The sequence below is a fragment of the Aulonocara sp. 'chitande type north' Nkhata Bay genome, linkage group LG18, assembly GCF_057382095.1.
Source record: "Aulonocara sp. 'chitande type north' Nkhata Bay isolate Kocher_YH1m ecotype deep benthic linkage group LG18, A_spYH_male_GT1.1, whole genome shotgun sequence".
Lineage (NCBI taxonomy): Eukaryota > Metazoa > Chordata > Actinopteri > Cichliformes > Cichlidae > Aulonocara > Aulonocara sp. 'chitande type north' Nkhata Bay.
The window spans coordinates 5,539,387-5,557,703 of NC_141361.1; the positions used below are offsets into that span (position 1 = coordinate 5,539,387).

Sequence of the window (18,317 nt, forward strand, 5' to 3'; positions counted from 1 at the left end):
GGCCAGACTTACTAGATCCTTACTTCTTGAAACTGGCAGCTGATTTTGTAGCAGAGCCTCTCACAACACTTTTCAACCTCACACTGGATACGAATAAAATTCCCTCAGTATGGAAATCAGCTTTTGTTGTTCCTCTATTAAAAGGGGGCGACCCAGCAGTGTTAACTAATTACAGACCAATATCTAATCTATCTGTGCTGGCTAAAGTTCTTGAAGCTCTTGTGTGTGAGCAGTTAAAGGAGTTTTTGCACATCAATGCCATTTTATCTGAATATCAATCAGGCTTTAGGAAGAATCACAGTACTATCACAGCTGCAATTAGAGTGGTAAATGATATTACTATTGCACTTGATAAAAAACAACACTGTGCATCCCTTTTTATTGATTTGTCAAAAGCATTTGACACTGTTGATCATTGTATTTTAAAACTTAGACTCTTCCAGTCAGGACTCTCTGAGAGAGCAGTGGCATGGTTCTCAAACTACCTCAGTAACAGGACTCAGTGCATTAAATCTGACGGTCTATGTTCTGACTTTGTTACAGTGCACAACGGAGTGCCACAGGGTTCTGTATTAGGTCCCCTTCTATTTATCATTTACGTAAACAATCTTAGTCTACATGTGCCAGATGCAAACTTGCACTTCTATGCTGATGATACAGTTATTTACAGCTGTGGTTCAACTCTTGTCCAAGCCATCGACTCCTTGCAGAAAGCCTTTTCTGCTGTCCAGCACTCATTACATCAGCTTAAACTTGTTCTCAACGCAGACAAAACAAAGCTCATGTTGTTTTCTAAATCAAGGAGACGAGCCCAAACAATCCCATCAGTAACCACTCTTGAAGGTAATAAAATAGAGTTGGTTCACACCTATAAATATCTGGGAATCTTAATTGATGACTCGCTTACCTTCAAACCACATGTAGAGAATCTTGTGAAAAACCTGAAGTTAAAACTGAGATTTTATTTTCAAAATAAGTTGTGTTTCTCTTTTAATACAAAGAAGCGGCTTGTTGCTGCAACATTCTTGCCTGTGCTGGATTATGGTGATATTCTATATATGAATGCTTCTGCTCAATGTCTTCGAATGGTTGATTCTGTGTATCGTGCTTCTCTGAGGTTCATCACTAACCGTAAATTTCAGACTCACCACTGTGAGTTATACTCTCAGGTAGGATGGCCTGCTTTGGTAAGTCGGAGGAACTCTCATTTATACAGTTTTATATATAAGGCGATACTTGGGTTGCTGCCTTCTTATATATGTTCCCTGCTTGTAATGAAACATGCTGGTCGGTATTCTCTTCGTCCGCATGGTTACTTGTTGCTTTCTGTTCCATTTGCCCGAACTGAACTTGGTAAAAGAGCTTTTGTCCATTTAGCACCCTTGGCCTGGAACAAACTGCAGAAGGAATGGAAAATGACTGAATTCATTTCATTAAGTGATTTTAAATCTAAACTACCAATCCTTGAGGCCAAGTCCATAACATGCAACTGTTTCAATTAGATTGATTGTCATTTTAACTGACTTTTTATTTTATTTGAATTTTATTGAATTTTATTTTTTATTTTATTTGTATTCTTTCACTTATTGTTGCATGTGTGTTGTTGCTGCCTGTGTTTGAGTAATTTCTGTAACTGTGAGACATCTGCTGCTGCCTATCTTGGCCAGGTCTCCCTTGAAAAAGAGGTTTTTAATCTCAATGGGATCTTCCTGGTTAAATAAAGGTTAATAAATAAATAAATAAATAAAAAATGGACACTGTACATGTACTGTACAGCACGGCCCCTCCTGAGAACCCTCAATGTCTACATGCATTTAAAACTGGGTGGTGGGCACTATGGAACGCCAGGACTGCCATAATGAATTAATTAAATACATCATTAAATAATTAATTAAATGTGGCAATAATTAATTAAAATTGGAATTAATTAATTAAATAAATAGTTATGACACATGTAATTAATTAGTTATTGACACATTTAATTAATTATTTATGTATTTCACATTTTAATTAATTATTGACACATTTAATTAATTATTGACACATTTAATTAATTATTTAATGCTATATTTATTTATTTCATTTTGGCAGTCCTGGCGTCTGGCTCTCATCTTGAAATAATTTTATCTGTCAGCCTCACCCATCAAACTCAGGGGGCGGGGTTAACGCTGCCCATGCAGCTTCTCTAACATTTGATTGGTTGCCGTGCAAAGTAAGTCAAAACAGGTCGATCCTAGATAATCGATTGCTTGTGTAGACTTGGGGCAGCCAGGTATCCCAGAATGCATTTCAAATCACAGGCAGCAATGGTGGTGGTGTAGTTTTAAAATATCCCGTTTTTCTGTCACCAACTACACTTTTAACAGTGTTTTAGCTGCGAATGTCGCGCTGTAATCTTCACATGTCTGGTCAGGTTGTCAACATAGAACATGTTTGCAAAAGTGCTCAGATGTTTTCAGAGATTTCACTAGCTCTGCTAACAGTTAGCATGCAGAGTGCACCGAGGGGGTTACGTTAACCGGTTTGTTTACATATTCCACTCTCCGTGTTCCACATGTTGCATTCGCAGATTCTCATTTTCACCGAACGATCGTCTCTTTCCGCCTGGTCTTGTGTCTCTGTGCTTCTGTAACATAAAGAACGAGCTGACATTTTTCTCACGAAACCAGCGATCAGCTCAACAGACCCTCAGTTTACCTGCATGCAGACGGAGGTCAGACAACAATTTTACATGTATGATCTTAAAACAGGACACAGCCACTATACGTGCTGCACAGTAAAAAATGGAGTGTCAATATTTCAGTGTAAACCTATTTTAACCTAGAGAGAGTATATACAACTCTGTGAGGAGTAAACCAGCTCTAACGTCAGAGTTAAAAGTCAGTGTAAAGTTCTGTAGACACGGAGTGAAGACATAACTCCACACAGTGTTGATTAGTACCAGTCCGCAGGCGTGTGCGGTCTGAGAGCTACCACAGTCAGGTAAGTTAAGTTAACATTCCCATACTGGTAACATTGTTTAGTAAGTATTTTTAAACTAAATAGCTCTTTATAGTTACACTGATGTCGAGTTAGCAGCATTTACCCATAGGTTTAATGATATTGTAGAGTAGCTACATGCTAACCATTGCTAAAAGTTCAAATGTTCGTTATATTCTCACTGAGTTAAGATTAACCTAAAACATGTTAACTATGTATTTCTTCTAAGTGCAGCTTAGATAATATTATTGTCACATGTCTAATGGGATAGTTTTAGCAACTAAATTACCGTTTATTAGTAAGCTAATAATCGCTAATTAGCTTCGAAGGAACTATCAGAAAAAGTGGGTAACATTACAATAAAGTTTACTCTACTGATTTATATTCTTTTAAGCAAATGCCAAAGGCTTACACTAATTTAGAATTAATTCAGATTCTTTTATATAAATTAATTGACAGCAATGTTAATGATATGTTAATATACAGTAATTGTTCACAGAAATAAAGCGAATTGCAGTAAGAGCGACCAATACTTGATAAGTAGACTAAAGTTATTAAACAATATTAGATGTTAGTCACACTTGGTCCATTTGCAGTAACACTGGTTGATAAAGGATCTTTATTAGCAGTTAATCTGTTACTTATTTCTTCATGCTGTAACTGTTAAGTAATATTGACTTTTAACTGCTTCTATTTTGTATAAAAACTAAAGCTCTAAAGTACATCCACAGTTTTAAACTCTTTCCTTTATTATTTTTTTCTCTTTTGTTTTGTGAACAGAATATGTTGCTGCGTGTTTTGTTTGGTGGGGAGCAGAAGTATGTTAGGCTGTCTGACCTGGGCCCTATTTCAGAAAGCCGGTTTAGTGCAAACTCTGAGTAAGTATACCCTGAGTTAACGAAAACTCTGGGTTTTTGGTTTCACAAAGCGAGTTCAGATGAATCCTGAGTGAGTCACTATGACGACACACTCCGTGAAGCTAACCTGCCCCCTAGCAGGTTTACCACAACTAACCCTGACTGTCTCCGCCTCTTTGTCGGAAACCTGACAGTAGGAAGTGTCGGACATGGCGTGCCCCTACCTCGAAGAGCCAGTAGATGTTGAAGCCCAAATTCTCCGCAGAGCTCTCCGCCGGGAGAGAGTGATTAGAGCGCGTTTGGACATTTGATCATTTCCTGATGATTTTCTGTGTGAACGTTACCGTTTTTCAGCACAATCTATAATTCATTTGAATAACATCCTCAGGCCTAATATTACTCATGTGACACATCGCGGACATCCTCTCAGTTCTGTACATATTATTTGTATTGCACTTCGTTTTTTTGCAAACGGGAGCTTTCTGTATAATATTGGTGACGCTGAGCACGTTTCCAAGGCTACCGTCTGTCGGGCAGTCAGGAATGTTACAGTTGCACTGAAACGTCTCCTGCACTCGTCTGTGGTGTTCCCCGGTCATAGACCCACAAGATTTATCAAAGAGGGATTCCACAAAATTGCAGGTATCAGGATGAACAAAACTCAATTCATGATGTGGTGATACTTGAACTACTACTTAAATTTTACATTTATTTTCAGGGTTCCCAGGCGTGATTGGCTGTATAGATGGCACTCACATTCCAATCATTGCTCCTTCAGTAAATGAAGGAGACTATGTGAACAGGAAGTCTTTCCACAGCATTAATGTACAGGTACATAGTTCCCTGTAGCATTTCAAACTAACAAATTATTTCATTATAGTAATGGATGCTAATTTGTGTTCTCTGCACTGTGAAGATCATATGTGATGCTGCCAACATTATGACAAATGTGGAAGCCAAGTGGCCAGGCTCTGTTCATGACTCACAAATTTTTTGTGAATGTACACTGAGCACAAAATTTGGACATGGTGAGTTGAAAATACTTTAAAATATATAAAGACCAATTGCTACAGGGACATTTGAACTGAAGTGTATCCTTCTGTCTTAGGAGAGTTCACTGGCTACTTGCTTGGTGATAGGGGGTATCCATGTTTACCCTATTTGCTTACCCCTTACCCTGACCCTGAACCGGGCCCACAGCAGCGATATAATCTGGCTCATTGCAGGACAAGAGCCAGAGTTGAAATGACTATCGGAATGCTTAAGGCCCGGTTCCAGTGCCTTCAAAGACTCAGGGTCATCCCAGAAAGGGCATGTGACATTATTGTGGCATGTGTGATTCTTCACAACATTGCCACAATTAGAGGAGAACACTGTCCTTCTGAACCAAACATCAGCAGTGATCCAAACCATGAACATCCTGACCCTCCCACGGACATACAAGATGGAAGAGCAGTCAGAGACACCATATGTCACAATCATTTCCTTTGACCCATCATCTCAACATGTTGAAAGAAGAATAAACAGATTTTTTGTTCAACTGGCTTTATTGGTCGCCTGTATTTCCTGTACACAAAGTATTAATAAGTATATTATTATGTATAAGTATATAACACTGAAATAATTCGTCCATCTCTGACCACTTCACCCACCCTTAACTGATGTTCTAGCAGTAAAATCTCAATCTTGGTCTTTTGGATCTGCTGCTTGAAGTGTTCCATTTCCAAGTCACATTTTTTTATTTTCTTGATCAAATGGGTCTTGTACAGCTGCTTTACAGGGAGCTATTGAAACACAGAAAATAGCATTGACATTCATAGTACATGCCTACTTAGGTTGGTTGTAAATCAGTGCTGAACATCTTACTGAGGAAAGGTTTGTTGGAGACGTGGCTGGACCCTCTTCCTCTTCATTTCCATCATCACTCTGTTAGAGACATAGAAAGTCCATGGTTTTATTATAGTACCACATTTTATTCAATTGTTATATTTTCCATTGTAAGATGTAAACCTCATAAAGTGTCTCTGTTGCTTCCTCCTCTGTAACAGCTGTCAATGTTTCTTCATTATTTTCCTGTAGTAAAGAAATTAACAACATTGCTGTTCTACTGTAAACTCATATAATCTGTGGAGTATTAAGAGTACTCATAACTGCATGTTGGTCTGGCTCAACAGGAGGCTGCACCAGATGCAGTACACCATCACCATCAACTGATAGAATATGAGGTTTATACAGGTCACTTATAACTTACAAGGGACCAAATGGCAATTAACAAACATACCAATCACCTTACACTTCATTGTCATTATGCTCTCAAAGACAACCAAGACTGAGGGAAGGCAAAATCAGTAGGAAAATAACTTCACTACAAAATAATTCATTATGGTAAAGAGTTTATCAAATGAATGAGTAGCACTGCAAAGGTGACTGTGAAGAAAGGATGTATGCACATCATGTATTATTTTGAATTTACCTCTTATGTAGGCACTTGTGTCTTGCGGGGTTATTGACTCAGAGGATGTCCCCGCAGAGATGCCTTCAGCCACAGGGCGCCCACTGTTTTGGCTGAGGGCCAACTGCTCAGCCTCTGTGAGTGGTGGTGGTGGAGGACCCCCACCTGTTTTTCAGGCCTCTGCTTTTTTTCTGTTGGCTATAACGGGGTCACATTTGAGCATACAGAGTAAGCAAATATGTACTTGTAATGTGCTCAGATAATTTCAATAAGTGCTTACAGAAGGAAAATTAATGTAGCCTCTAACTGCAATTGATTTACATGGGACAAACAGACCAAGCACTATGGCTCATAATACAATTACACCTTACCTGTTTGGACTATATTTTTATATTTCATTTTTACTTGCTGCCAGGAACGCTTGGGGCCTGTTGGGTTGCACCTGCGCTCACATCACGTCACAAAATAAAATGTATAAAATAAAAAATAAAATAAAATAACGTGTTAAATGGGTGGAAATCCCTAGATCAATGTTTAAAGTAACACTCACGCATTGACTCTGTCGGCTATGTTTTGCCATGCATGCTCCCTTTGTTTTGCAGCTGAGGCTGTGTTACTTTTTTTCCGCAAAATTTGCATGTTATCGGCATATGCTGCCATCAGAATTTCGGCCTCAAGCGCTGTAAAATACATTGACCGCGCCTTCTTTCCCTCCGTCTCCATGGTGACTCGCTTAATCTGTGCTCCGCTTATCAGGGCTTTATGTATCCTCGTGCGCACGCTTGACTTGGGGTTAAAGCAACTCCGCGTTGATTGAACTAATTGTTATCAGCCTTTCTGAAACCGAATATTCCGAGTTGGACAGTTCGGGGTTACTCAACCCTGAGTATCGTTTTTCACTCTGAGTTTTCTAAACCGGCTTCCTGAAATAGGGCCCTGACATTTGATGCTTTCATGAAAGAAGGTTAGAATATCAGGATAAAACAAGATAACAACGTTTACCTGGTCAATAAACAAGCTTAATTATATTCTAAGTCAACTACCTAAGTTGATAATTGTTTCTACTTCAACAATGAATGAGAATTACCTATATTCTTAAGCTTCATCTCATCAATATTTTGTGAAGACATAGCCTTACTCTACCATTTGATAAGAAAATGCATGGCCTTTTTTTTTTTTAACAATTTCTGTAACATTTCTTTTCTCTTACCTTACTTCAGTGTGCCTAAAATTTAACATACCAGAAGGCAGACAGCTAGATATGAAGGTGTTTGACCAGTCTGACACAGAAGTAGACGCAGAGGTGTTTGAAGAAATAGTGAAGGGGTCACCTGTAACCTTCCGAGTCATGCTGAGCAATGAAGAACTTGGTAATCACTCACATACGTATATGTTTATATGAAATTTAAAGGTTGAGATTGAAGCATTAACAGTTAAATTTAATGCTTCTGCTTTGGTCATGTTCCTTAATGCACAGGTGTATCTCTGTCATCATCATCTTCTCCATCGGATGATACAATCATTCTAAACTTCACAATGTGTGAACCTCCTGAAGAAGCAGCAACCACTGAAGGAAGACAACCTAAAAGGCCATGCCATATAAACTATGAGGCAAAAGCTGTGGGTAGTGAACATTGTTAGTCTAATTTGCATGTTTGATGTGAAGTGTTTTTATGTAATCGTTTTCCAGTTTTTCTCAAGGTTTAAAAAATTTCTGACTTCATATTTTATGTCTATTTAAGTTGATTGAAAAAATCCTAACAACAAAGCCTGGTGGTGAACACATCATACAAGAGTATGCAAAAACCAAATCTCTGACAGATGCAACTAGAAGACAGATGATAAACATACTTGCTGCTGAGATGACAGAAGCACATGGGTAAGAATCATAAATGTAGTCTATAAAGAAACATTTTTAGTATTGTATTATTTTTAATTGTGATGTTCAATGCCAATTGAGTGACGGTCATCACTGAATTTATACATTAGGACATCTCCCCCTAAAAGTGTAAGAGTGATGTATGCGCAGGGGATTGTTGCTCTGTTTCCATATCTGGAAGACCCATATTCACAACATGGATATGTAAGTAAAGGGGACTTTGCAACATTAAACACATAGTTGCCCTCAGAAATGTTGATAACATTCTGCTTGTATTTAATTACATAAGAACATCACTATGATCCAGAGAGCAGTTCAGGATACCTTGCGTGGCGGTTGAAGACAATTCAAAGAAAAGCTGCAGAGGAAAGAAGTGTCTCACTTTCCAAATCTCCTAAAAGTAAGTTCACTTGTGATTTAAATGATTCTGATCTAATTTGTAGGCAGGAGTCAATCAAATTGTTTTTTCTTAAGTTGGCGGGCCAGGCCGTGGTCGATCCAGACCACTCACCACTGAGACAGTGTTATCAGATGAGGATGTAAAAGCAGCTATTGCTCTTTTGAGACACTCTGCTGATGAAGACACTATCCGTGAAAAGATGAAAGCTACCTTCATTTATCGGCATTCAATGGTCAGCGATGATAAGAATGCAGCAGATGTCTTCATAGTCTTCCCGCGGTTTCTGGACACACCAGGACTGGTAAGACATCTTCATTTGTTGAATCACTGAAATATTCCATGCAGCTTGCAATTTCACTCATTACACCTCTTATCTTCTATTTTTGCATTATAGATAGAACAAGATTTCAGACTCCTGTTTGATGAGGTCACTGCCAACAAATTCTTGGAGAGGTGGCCCATCGATCTCAAATCAAAGATTGTAAAGGAAAGTCATGGACTTGTACCCACCTCGGAGCTCTTGGAGTTGATGTGCAATGCTGAGTCAGCTACTGAAGTTGAGAATGGTATGACTGACTGTTTTTATTTGCCATTGTTGGTTATATAGGCAATTCTGTCTATCGAATGTATTTTTGGAGTAATTCTTTGTTTATTCGTCTGTAGGCTGGGACAGTGACATGTCTGCTATCTTGCTGCTGCTACATCTGCTACCGCCATCTGCACAAGGGTGAAAGAGACCAGGAAAGATGTCTGCATCTCAAGCTGTCGATAACCTCATCAAATTCCTAAAGGTATGTTATTTAAAATATATATTCCATCACCGCCATTGTAATGTACAGTAAGGTGATCTAATCTAATGGGATAGTCACTAAATACTGCTGTTTAATGTGTTGTTGTAGGCTGGAACCAGTGTACAGCAGCATCTAGACAACATCACCCGAAGCAGTCAGCCCTACCTTCTTGCTCAGGGACCCACAAGAAGCAGCATCCACACCTTCTTCATTGTGATTGACAAGCATGCACTTCCATGTAAAGCGACAGGTTCAGTAGGAGCCCTTGATGAACTCTTTAAGGCCCATTATGTCTTTGATACGTCATACAGTTCATCCCTGACCAACTTTTTCACTTTTCTGCAAACAACCATTTACAACATTGATGTTGGGGAAACAAAGGAAACTCCCAGAGTTGCGAGCAAGAATGGTGCGTTAGTATCCATTGAGATCAAAATAATGAAGTGCTTTCTTTGCAAAAGTGATCATGGTAGACCAAACAGCCTTGTAAAACACCTTAAGGTAATTCATGGTCTCTGTACTGGGAGGACACTATATCTCAAATGTGGCCAAGTGGGATGCTCACGTTCTTTTAGTAGTTTTTCTGGCTTTAGAAAGCACCTGAACAAATGCCACGTAAGCAGTTCATTTGATTCTGCAGAACTAGATTTTTCACCAGTTCAAAGTGTTACGGACACAAGTACTACTGCTAATGTTGATGTGGTGCCTGAACATTTAGAGCATAGGTGTCAAACTCTGGCCCGCGGGCCAGATTTGGCCCGCAGCCTGATTACATTTGGCCCGCGAAGCCATACCAAATTACTATTAGAGCTGGCCTACTGGTATTATACAGTTAATATATATATATTGTTTAGTATTAAGCTTTGCTTGTTCCATATTCAGGTTTTCAGCAAAACTTGTTTGAGTCCATAAAAAAAGATTCATTCTTATATCTAGAGGAAGATTATTTTTTTTCAATAAATATTAATGTTAGCCCGCGACTTTGTTCCAGTTTTGAATTTTGGCCCACTGTGTATTTGAGTTTGACACCCCTGATTTAGAGGCTGAGTCGGAATTATCTTCAGCAGACCTTGTAAATAGTTGTGCAGCTGTTATTTCTGATCTAAAGGCAGCAGGTGTAGGCCAAAGTGTAGTGAATTCTGTAGTGAATTCCATGGAAGAGATTGTTCAAGATATCCAACAACATGCTAAAGAAACAGTCATTAAGCATGTATTTAGTAATGAAAGAGAAACAGAAATGTGCAAGAAAGTTGAAGCATGTTTTGATGAGTTAGAGAATCCTTTCTCAGTTCTTAATTCTGAGTACAAGAGGTCAAAATATTTATCAGACAAGTGGGAAACTGTAGAACCAGTTGAATGTGTAATTGGCTCAAGATTTGACACAAGGCGAAATAAAAAGACTGGAACATATGATCAGGCAGTTGTTCAAGATAAATTCATGTATGTTCCAGTTTTATCAACATTGGAATCAATATTTAAGAGTCAGCATGTTGGAGAAATGTTGAAAAAATCAGACACTTGTGATTCAAGACGCAGAGATATTTGTGATGGATCTCTATTGAAGACACGCCCTCTTTTTTTCAACAGAAAAGCACACAGTTCAGATCCAAATGTTCTATGATGACTTTGAGGTTGCAAATCCTCTTGGTTCCAAGCGAGGTATTCACAAGTTGGGTGCAGTATATTTTACCTTAAGAAACTTCTCTCCCAAATGGAATTCTTTTTTGGCCAACATACACCTTTGTGCCTTATTTCATGCACAAGATCTGAAACGTTATGGTTTTAGTGAAATTCTTGTTCCTATTGTTCGAGACATTAAAGTGTTAGAGAGCGATGGTATTGAGATTCCACTATTCGGTGGTTATGTTCGTGGTAGTGTGGTACAGGTCACTGGTGATAATTTAGGCTTACATAGCTTGTTTGGTCTGGTGGAGTCTTTCAGTGCAAGGTACTGTTGCAGGTTTTGTTTAGCTGATAAAGATGACTTTCAAACAGAATTCTCTGAAGATTTCCCCCAAAATAGTGTTGCGCACCAAAGACAACCACACTGCTCACTGTCAGGAAATGTCTAATAATCCATTGCTTCCTTATGTTTTTGGTGTAAAGAGTTCATGCTTATTGAATTCACTGACATATTTTCACACAACTGAGAACTTCTCAGTTGATGTGATGCATGATGTTTTGGAAGGAGTGGCCCAGTACAAACTGAAGTTATTGTTTTTGTATTTAAAAGAACAACATCTTACATTGGGAGAAGTGAATTTGAGAATACAAAGTTTTGATTATGGATTCATGGAGAAAAACAATAGGCCAGTAGCTGTGAATTTACGTGGAGAGTCTAATGATCTGGGACTGAATGCTATTCAGACATGGTGCTTACTGAGGAATGTTCCCCTCATGTTTGGAGATTTGGTAACCTCTACTGACCAACATCGGGGCCTACTACTTTTATTACTACAGATAGTTAACATTGTATTTTCTCCTATGTTATCTCAAGGTATGTGTGTATATTTAAAACATTTGATTGTGGAACACCACAAACTGTTCAAGATGTTGTATCCCCAGAAAAAACTTTTACCAAAGCACCATTTTCTTATCCATTATCCTCGCTGCATCCAAAAAATAGGGCCTGTACTTCATAGTTGGTGCAGGCGCTATGAAGGTAAGCACAATTTTTTCAAGAAACTGCTCAAATCATTCAAAAATATCACCAAAACGCTGGCCAAAAAAACACCAGAATTATATGGCATACATTTGGCAATCTTCAACAACCTTTAGTCGGTTAGACATTGGTCCAGGAAAAATGGTGTCTTTAGATATGGTAAAAGGAGGTTCTGGAATTGCAATAGCAATGCAACTGCCCAATAGAGTTCAAGTTATGAAAGTGAACTGGGCTAAACAGAATGGTATTGTTTACCGCCCGCATTTGGTTATTTGTGGCAAAGTAGTGTCTGAAATGCCTGTGTTTTACCAGATTGAGTCAGTTCTGATAATACATGAGAAACTGGTACTTCTCATTTTGCCATTATGTACAGTAGCCTTTCAAGAACATTTCCATGCTTATGAGTTGACCAGGACAAAGCAAGATTTAGTTGTCTTTCATGTTGACAGCCTGCATTATCCCAGGCCTTTTGACATACAATTGTCGTATGGAGTGAATGACAACTGTCATTACTTACTGTCATTTGTAAGAGTTTGTTATGCTAATAAATGCTGTTACTGTAACCTGTATGTTTGTAGTTATTTTCATAATATAGGATAGATCACAGCCATTTAGAAATATAGCATCATATGATAAATATGAAAAAATAATGAAAATGAAATATTATTACACATTAGAGTGAACTTGGACTAAAAATAACTCTATAAAGTGAAATCATATTACTCTAAACAGTGTGAATAACCCTCAGTGTTAAATATTTTTACACATTTTGTTGTTAATTTTGACACTAAACTGAGTAGAATTAACACTAAAAAGTTAACACTGGCCATAGAGTAAATTTTACCCTAATTTTGAGTGGGACCAAATGTTATCTGAAACAGAGTTAAAATCAACTCTCTAAGTGTAAAATTGACAGTTTTTTACTGTGTGGCCTCATATCAAATGTGAAGGCAGAATGAGTCTACGTTTGACGTTTGTTTATATCTAATCTTCCTTTTCAAACATTTAAACAGCAGCGAGTCTGCAGCTGAGGGAACACAAACTCAAATTGTCGGAACAGGTTTGCTCGTTTCTTGGATTCATTTGGTGATTTATTAAATGTATAACTGTTATTCTAATCTGCTGCTGGGTCTCTTACACTTTTCTTTATGCTGTATATTTTCACGTCTCTGGAATAGTTGGCAGTTAGTCAGCTGGGAAACTCTGCATATCGTGGATATGCTGACCTCGCTCCGTGGTGTACAGGGCCGTTTACCCTCATGATTAATATTCACAATAAAAATATTAGCCGAACATCATGAAGTCTGTATGTGTTTCATAGTGTCGAACAACCTTTGTACAGTTAAAGCCAGCAGTTACTACATGACAGAAACACCAACGTTATCTCTTTTATGCGTTTATACACAGGTCACGCTGATTACTGAACAAAAACCCAAAGATCAGATGTTAAACAGATTTATTTGCTCTCTCTCCTCCTTAAACATGTTTTTAATGTTAGTTATAATTCAGAATTGGCGACTGAAACACGTAGGACACATAAGAACATCAGGAAATAAAACACCGATAAATATAACCTCAGTAAAAGAAGTCAGCGGGGGTTACTACAGCTGTGTACCGGGGCCTGCGCTTTGTCGGTGGGATTGCTTGCGAGGCGAGCGGGTCTATCCCACGCTTTGCCGTGAGACTGGGCAGACGTCTCCGAAATCATCGAAGCACTTTTGCAAAGAGGCTGTATCTTGACAAACCGACCAGACACATGAAGATTAAACCACTACATTCTCGGCTAAAAAAATATTAAAACGGTATTTGGTGACACACAAACAGGGTTTTTCAAAGTTCAGTTCTGTTAGCTTCCACATGCCGGTTGTTGTGTGCTAGAAACAATGGCCACCAGGCCTAAGCAATGGTTTTGACTTGATCAGCGTTAACCCCGCCCCCTGAGTTTGATGGGTGAGGCTGACAGATAAAATTATTTCAAGATGAGAGCCAGGCGCCAGGACTGCCAAAATGAAATAAATATATATATCATTAAATAATTAATTAAATGTGTCAATAATTAATTAATTAAATGTGTGTTGGCCCTGCGACAGACTGGCGACCTGTCCAGGGTGTACCCCGCCTCTCGCCCTATGACAGCTGGGATAGGCTCCAGCGCCCCCCGCGACCCTGAAAAGGATAAGCGGAAGCGAATGGATGGATGGATGGAATAATTAATTAAAATGTGAAATACATAAATAATTAATTAAACGTGTCAATAATTAATTAATTACATGTGTCATAACTATTTATTTAATTAATTAATTCCAATTTTAATTAATTATTGCCACATTTAATTCATTATTTAATGGTGTATTTAATTAATTCATTATGGCAGTCCTGGCGCTCCATAGGCACCAGCGCCAGAGGTGAGGTTGAATACAAAGACTGTCCTCTGGACACCGTATAACATGCCCGATCCCAAGGCCCTATATGTATGTGTTATGAGAGTGTGAGTAATGTGGATGTCTAGGTTGTGGAATAAAATCAGTCTGCTGATAAAACAGTGAGCACAGTGAGAAGATCTTCACTGAGCTGATCCATCTCATCTCATAAAATTGAGGCACAGGTGACCAGGAGGGGACAGAGGGGGAACGACCTTTTATTGCTTTTTTCTACAACAATTTCTTAGTTCAGCTGCAGTATTTGATATCCTGTAATGACTAAAATGATAATTTAAACAAATTTACATAAAAAGATTGTCTTTTAAATGTTAAGGTTATTTAACAACTTTAAAGGCTGAGCAGTGCCATTTTTAAATGAAAAACTCACAGGCTCACATGTTCCAGGATTGAATTAGTGTCTGATAACCCTCCCTCTTCCTGCTCTCTAACTCAGCACCTCCTCTCTGTCCACATGTTCCCTTGTTCCCTCCCCTTCTGATCTGCAGTTTGAAGATGGGTGCAACCAACATGTGGTGACGTATAAGAGCTGACAGATCCCATTCGCTACAGAAACCTATGTTGTTTAGATCAGAGCAGTTTCAGTTCTGAGGAAGTGAAACTCACACAGTCACTGACACTGTTGGGTGAAATGGCGCAGAAAAGTGTTCAGCTGGACCGAGAAACCTTCTCTTGTTCGATCTGTTTGGATCTACTGAAGAATCCGGTGACTCTTCCCTGTGGACACAGCTACTGCATGAAGTGTATTGAAAGCTTCTGGGATGAAGAGGAAAAGAAGAAAATCTACAGCTGCCCTCAGTGCAGACAGACTTTCACACCGAGGCCTGTCCTGGTGAAAAGCACCATGTTAGCAGTTTTAGTGGAGCAGCTGAAGAAGACTGGACTCCAAGCTGCTCCTGCTGATCACTGCTATGCTGGACCTGAAGATGTGGCCTGTGATGTCTGCACTGGAAGAAAAATGAAAGCCTTCAAGTCCTGTTTAGTCTGTCTGGCATCTTACTGTGAGAAACACCTTCAGACTCATTATGATTCACCTACATTTAAGAAACACAAGCTGGTGGAGCCCTCCAAGAAGCTCCAGGAGAACATCTGCTCTCGTCATGATGAGGTGATGAAGATGTTCTGCCGTACTGATCAGCAGAGTATCTGTTATCTCTGCTCTGTGGATGAACATAAAGGCCACGACACAGTCTCAGCTGCAGCAGAAAGGACTGAGAGGCAGAGAGAGCTGGAGGTGAGTCGACAAAACATCCAGCAGAGAATCCAGGACAGAGAGAAAGATGTGAAGCTGCTTCAACAGGAGGTGGAGGCCATCAATCAGTCTGCTGATCAAACAGTGGAGCACAGTGAGAAGATCTTCACTGAGCTGATCCATCTCATCCAGAAAAGAAGCTCTGATGTGAAGCAGCAGATCAGATCCCAGCAGGAAACTGAAGTGAGTCGAGTCAAAGAGCTTCAGGAGAAGCTGGAGCAGGAGATCACTGAGCTGAAGAGGAAAGATGCTGAGCTGAAGCAGCTCTCACACACAGAGGATCACATCCAGTTTCTACACAACTACCCCTCACTGTCAGCACTCAGTGAGTCTACAGACTCATCCAGCATCAATATCCGTCCTCTGAGCTACTTTGAGGATGTGACAGCAGCTGTGTCAGAGGTCAGAGATAAACTACAGGACATTCTGAGAGAGGAATGGACAAACATCTCACTGACAGTCACTGAAGTGGATGTTTCACTGTCACAACCAGAGCCAAAGACCAGAGCTGGATTCTTAAAATATTCATGTGAAATCACACTGGATCCAAACACAGCATACAAACAGCTGTTATTATCAGAGGGGAACAGAAAAGTAACATTAATGAATCAACAACAGTCTTATTCTCATCATCCAGACAGATTCACTAACAGGCGTCAGGTCCTGAGTAGAGAGAGTCTGACTGGACGTTGTTACTGGGAGGTGGAGTGGAGAGGGGCAGGAGTTTATGTAGCAGTCGCATACAAGAATATCAGCAGAAAAGGATATGAATGTAGATTTGGACATAATGACAAATCTTGGGCATTAGATTGTATCAACAACAGTTTTACATTTCGGTACAACAACATCCAAACTCGTGTCTCAGGTCCTCGTTCCTCCAGAGTAGGAGTGTACCTGGATCACAGAGCAGGTATTTTGTCCTTCTACAGCGTCTCTGAAACCATGACTCTCCTCCACAGAGTCCAGACCACATTCACTCAGCCGCTCTATGCTGGACTGTTGGTTTATTATAATTATGGTTATGGAGCCACTGCTGAGTTGATTAAAGTGAAATAGACTGAAGTCTTTCATATTGTTGTAAGTTTAAATCTGTATTTTAGTTCCCTTTTAGTTTCTCTCCATCATTATTGTGGTATTTATGTGCTGCACATAAATCAGATGTCAGTCAAACATTATGGGCAGTACCTCGACATCTTCAACATGTTGTCTTGATGTTTTTACGTTTTATAGGTGGAGCTCTTTCCTGTGTCTGTTCAGCCATGGAGACTATCAATGCTTATGGATATTTTTATTTGAAAAATTTCTCCACATGACAACATAAACTTCTCTATCTTCTAAATGTTTACTGAATATTTTTCTTAGGTATTTGTATGTTGTTGTTTCTCTTCACTGATCTTAACAGAGAAGTCTACAGACCTTCCTTTATCACACAGATTTTATTCTCATTTGTACATTTATAAAGAAAACAATTAATTACAGAGCAATAAGAAATTTTAAGAAAGTGCACTATATCATAATTTATAGTAAAGTGTATTAAAGCATCGTTAGTTAGTCACTTATTTAGTTTGGAGCTGTATCATCTGACACTGTAGAAACATTTCCTCCAGCTTCAGCACAGAATGTTAAAAACAGAACTATTAATGAGAACAAACAGTAGGAACACAGTATCAGCAAACATCATGGCTTAAAATGGAGAGTAAAAATCTAAAAAGAAATAAACAAATTAGTAAAAAGGATTTCCTGTTGACATGTTATTGGTCCTATCTTGTCTGCAGCACCTCCAGGATGCTTCTTATATGTTTCTGGTTATTTTTGCACCAATTTTAGTTTTTGTCAGTAGGAAGTTCAAGTTCAACTCAGTGTGTTTGTTTGTTTTTTTCAAACTGATGCCTGACCTTGAACACCAAACATCTGTCAATAAAGCAATGATATAAAATGCTTATATTAGTACTGAAAAACTGCATATCCACTTTACAAATATAAATAATGATATAAATCCACAGCTGAACTGGAGGAGCAGCTGATCTAGTTCACTCATGTGTTTCTGGACTAAGAGTTGGAGCAAATACCTTATGATTCAGTGATGTTTGTTTTTGTTCAATATTTTGTAGATCCAAGAGTGAGTTTGACTCATGATGATGATGTTCCGAATTAAACAAAGTTGGTCACAAATTCTTCAAAGCTGTTTATTAAGAATATATTCACTTTGTTAGGTTTGTAGCATAAACCTATTCGCTGGAACGTTAAGACAATATAATTACACTGCTAAGCAAGACACAAATAGGCAAAGTTCTTCATGTTACTCGTGCACGGGAGAGAACCGGACAACCGCTTGACTCCAGTTGGTCTCGTCCGTCCTCCTGTAACACTGCCCTTTTATTGAGGTTACATGAATATGCATAGGTTCATTAACATACGACGTCTACATACAAACAAAGAGTACCTTGCCTGTGTGTGTGTGTGTGTGTGTGTGTGTGTGTGTGTGTGTGTGTGTGTGTGTTGCTGATCAAAGGGTTAAACATCCTTGGTCAGGAAGAGGGTAGCCTCCCCCTCACCCTAGATGGTTCATCCTAGATAACACGGTGAGGAAGTCCTGCAGTTCATCTA

General features: G+C 39.0%; 1 protein-coding gene and 1 long non-coding RNA gene across 5 annotated transcripts; both read left to right on the forward strand.

Moving 5' to 3' along the window:
- The first annotated feature begins 4,267 nt into the window (after positions 1-4,267).
- On the forward strand, positions 4,268-5,126 carry LOC147307800 (uncharacterized). Its single transcript, XR_015126211.1, has 3 exons — positions 4,268-4,667; positions 4,753-4,864; positions 4,945-5,126. It is a non-coding gene; the product is annotated as an uncharacterized LOC147307800 (long non-coding RNA).
- Positions 5,127-15,074: 9,948 nt separating this feature from the next.
- On the forward strand, positions 15,075-16,766 carry LOC147307801 (tripartite motif-containing protein 16-like). Of its 4 annotated transcripts, none has more exons than XM_086273047.1 (2): positions 15,090-15,430; positions 15,602-16,766. In XM_086273047.1, exons 1-2 carry the CDS (start codon positions 15,090-15,092, stop codon positions 16,764-16,766), a joined length of 1,506 nt encoding a protein of 501 aa, XP_086129173.1. The 4 variants fall into 4 exon arrangements, with proteins under 4 accessions (XP_086129174.1, XP_086129173.1, XP_086129171.1 ...); XM_086273045.1 differs by having other exon boundaries at positions 15,090-15,328; positions 15,464-16,766; XM_086273044.1 differs by having other exon boundaries at positions 15,090-15,199; positions 15,263-16,766.
- The last annotated feature ends 1,551 nt before the right edge of the window (positions 16,767-18,317 follow it).